Source organism: Bombus bifarius, unplaced genomic scaffold (genome assembly GCF_011952205.1).
Source record: "Bombus bifarius isolate JDL3187 unplaced genomic scaffold, Bbif_JDL3187 scf7180000008368_frag, whole genome shotgun sequence".
NCBI lineage: Eukaryota > Metazoa > Arthropoda > Insecta > Hymenoptera > Apidae > Bombus > Bombus bifarius.
The window spans coordinates 2,537-4,995 of NW_022884620.1; the positions used below are offsets into that span (position 1 = coordinate 2,537).

Below are 2,459 nucleotides of genomic sequence, written 5' to 3' on the forward strand. Positions count from 1 at the left end.
CATTATAGTATTAAATGTTTTTAATAATTCTGGTAGCAAGAACATCTATATACAATGTTCTGAAGAAACAGCGAAACTGGTAAATAAGCAATAAGTTTCATACCTTCCTTTTTTTGCATATGGAGAAATCCTCATGGACACTCCGTCGCTGCAAGCAGCAGCAGAGCATTGTCAAGCCCTTATCGACTAAAACTCCACGATGGCCCGCCTACGCGTGTGACAAGAATACCCCGCGGTCTCGGCTTTTGCGAATTACTACAAGTGCATTCCCCGCGACCCCTTGCGATCCTCCCTGCTAGTCGCGTCCCGTTGGGGATGGCAGTGGAGCGGCCCTCGGCCGCCTGACTGTCATCCCCCTCCATCGTCTTATCCTACAACGGTGAGAGTTTTTCTTTTTCTCCCTTTCTGTTCGCTCCTTAGCGAGCATAACTCGCTCGCAGAAGAGGCGGACAACCTCGTATTCCTGTGACCCTCTCAACATCGCTTCTACAATCGCTGAGGGTGTCAATCTTCCTCCTATAGCGTGCCGCAGAGTGTATCGGGGCAGCTCCCACGCCGGACAGAACTCCAGCGTGTGCTGCGCCGTGTACCTGCTCTCTCCGCCGTGGTGACAAATGTCTGTCGTCTCCCGTCCGATTTTTCTCAGGCACTCGCCGAACACGTCGTGTCCAGTGAGCACCTGGGTCATCCTGTATGTGAGCGGGAGGCAACGATGGCTCCTCCATGCCTCCTAACTGGGAGGACGACCTGGACGAGTTGAAGTCCGCTTCCTTCGTTGATCAACTGAGACCGCCAATGGTCACACGCATGCTCCTCGGCGGTTCCTAGGTTATCTGGCGCCGCCTGCTCGGTCAAATCTTCTCCCGGATCCCATACTTTCCAGCGGCCGTATCTCCTTTTCAGCGCTAGCGCCCGACGGGATCCCACTGGGGGGGGGGGGGCTAGAGCGGTCGAAGACGCGTGGGACATCGTCCGGTATCCCCTAATGATTCTGATGGCGGTTACACTGTGCAGCCTCCTGAGGAGCAGGATGCTGCGACGACTCGCCATCAGATCGTCCGCCCATACCTGGGTCCCGCATATCACTCGGGAGCGAACGACGCCCTCGCATAGTCGGCGCACCGCAACTGCCGCTCCACCGATGTTCGGCAGCAGGCCGCACAAGGCATTGGCCGCCGCCGACACCTTCGGAATCAGGGGGTCGAAGTGCGGCTCGAACCTCCACTGGCTGTCGATGACGAGACCCAGGTATTTCATCCGCGATCTCACTCCGACGGTTTCACCCGCCATGTTTATGCAGAGGCGGGACGGAGGAGTCTCTCGCCTTTTCTTGTCGTAAAACCAAATTGCCTCCGACTTCGCAGGGGAGACCCTCACGCCCAGTCCGCGTACAGCACGGGTCGCGCAGGCCGTTGCGATTTCACCGATGCGCAGCGTCTCGTGCCAATCACGAGACCCTGACCAAGAACCAACCTAATATTTCATCAACAAAAATTATATTATGAAAGGGTACACCTGCCCTTAAATTTTTCTCGTATAAAATACAGAAAATTTGGTAAATTTGGAAAGAAGTAAGGATACCTCACATCTATAACCGTCCTAACAATTAACAAGCGCTGTAATTCCCAAACTTGTTTTGATCATGCTGTACTTTAGGAAATATACCGATATTTAGACGCAGTCTCTATACAAATGTTAAAATTTACAACAGCACGATTTAAAAAAAGAGAAACAGAAAGAGAACCTTGCTTAATTGGTAGGTAACACTGGTTAAGCGTTTAGTGCAATAAATGTATAAATATATAGAATAACAATATCTTACAGACAGTTTTTCTTTTCGGATATTTATAGAACGTAACTTTGACTATGTCAAAACTATATATTTACAGAAGAGAAGTTCGAACAAATTGTCCTTATTACCAACCCAATTTGTTCTATTTATTATATAAGTTCTATTCACACTAATAATTTTCAGAAAAATATATACTAAAATCTTAATAGTTTCTAACCCATTATGCTGTGAGGTTGTTCTACAGTGTATAGCCTAGGATCGCTGGGCCGTTTTAATGGCAGAATGAACCACTACACGTACAAAGGAATTTAAACCGTACAATTACAAGAAACTAGAAAATATGGCAAGTGATGAATGAAATATCGATTTCCAAGAGGATCCGGGTCCTAAACACATAGTAGAATTGTGTACATAGCAAAAGTGGTTATTATTGCAAAAATGTAAAGTTATGAACTGGCCAGCCCAAAGCTCAAACATGAATCCGATTGAAAATCTATGGGCGATATCGAAAAAAAGTTAGAAGATAAATATGATTTCTTACTTTGTAATCTTAATAAATTATAAGATAGAATTGAAGAACAAGGGTATGAAATATTTTAAGAAGTATACACAAATTTGGCTGAAAATATGGTAAAACGGATTGCAGCCGTTTTAAGTGCAAAGGGCT

General features: G+C 46.6%; 1 protein-coding gene across 1 annotated transcript; it reads right to left on the bottom strand.

The window, feature by feature from the left end:
- Positions 1-684: 684 nt before the first annotated feature.
- LOC117212763 lies at positions 685-1,290 on the bottom strand. Its single transcript, XM_033457788.1, has one exon. The coding sequence runs from the start codon at positions 1,288-1,290 to the stop codon at positions 685-687; it is 606 nt and encodes a 201-aa protein (XP_033313679.1).
- Between the last annotated feature and the right edge of the window lie 1,169 nt (positions 1,291-2,459).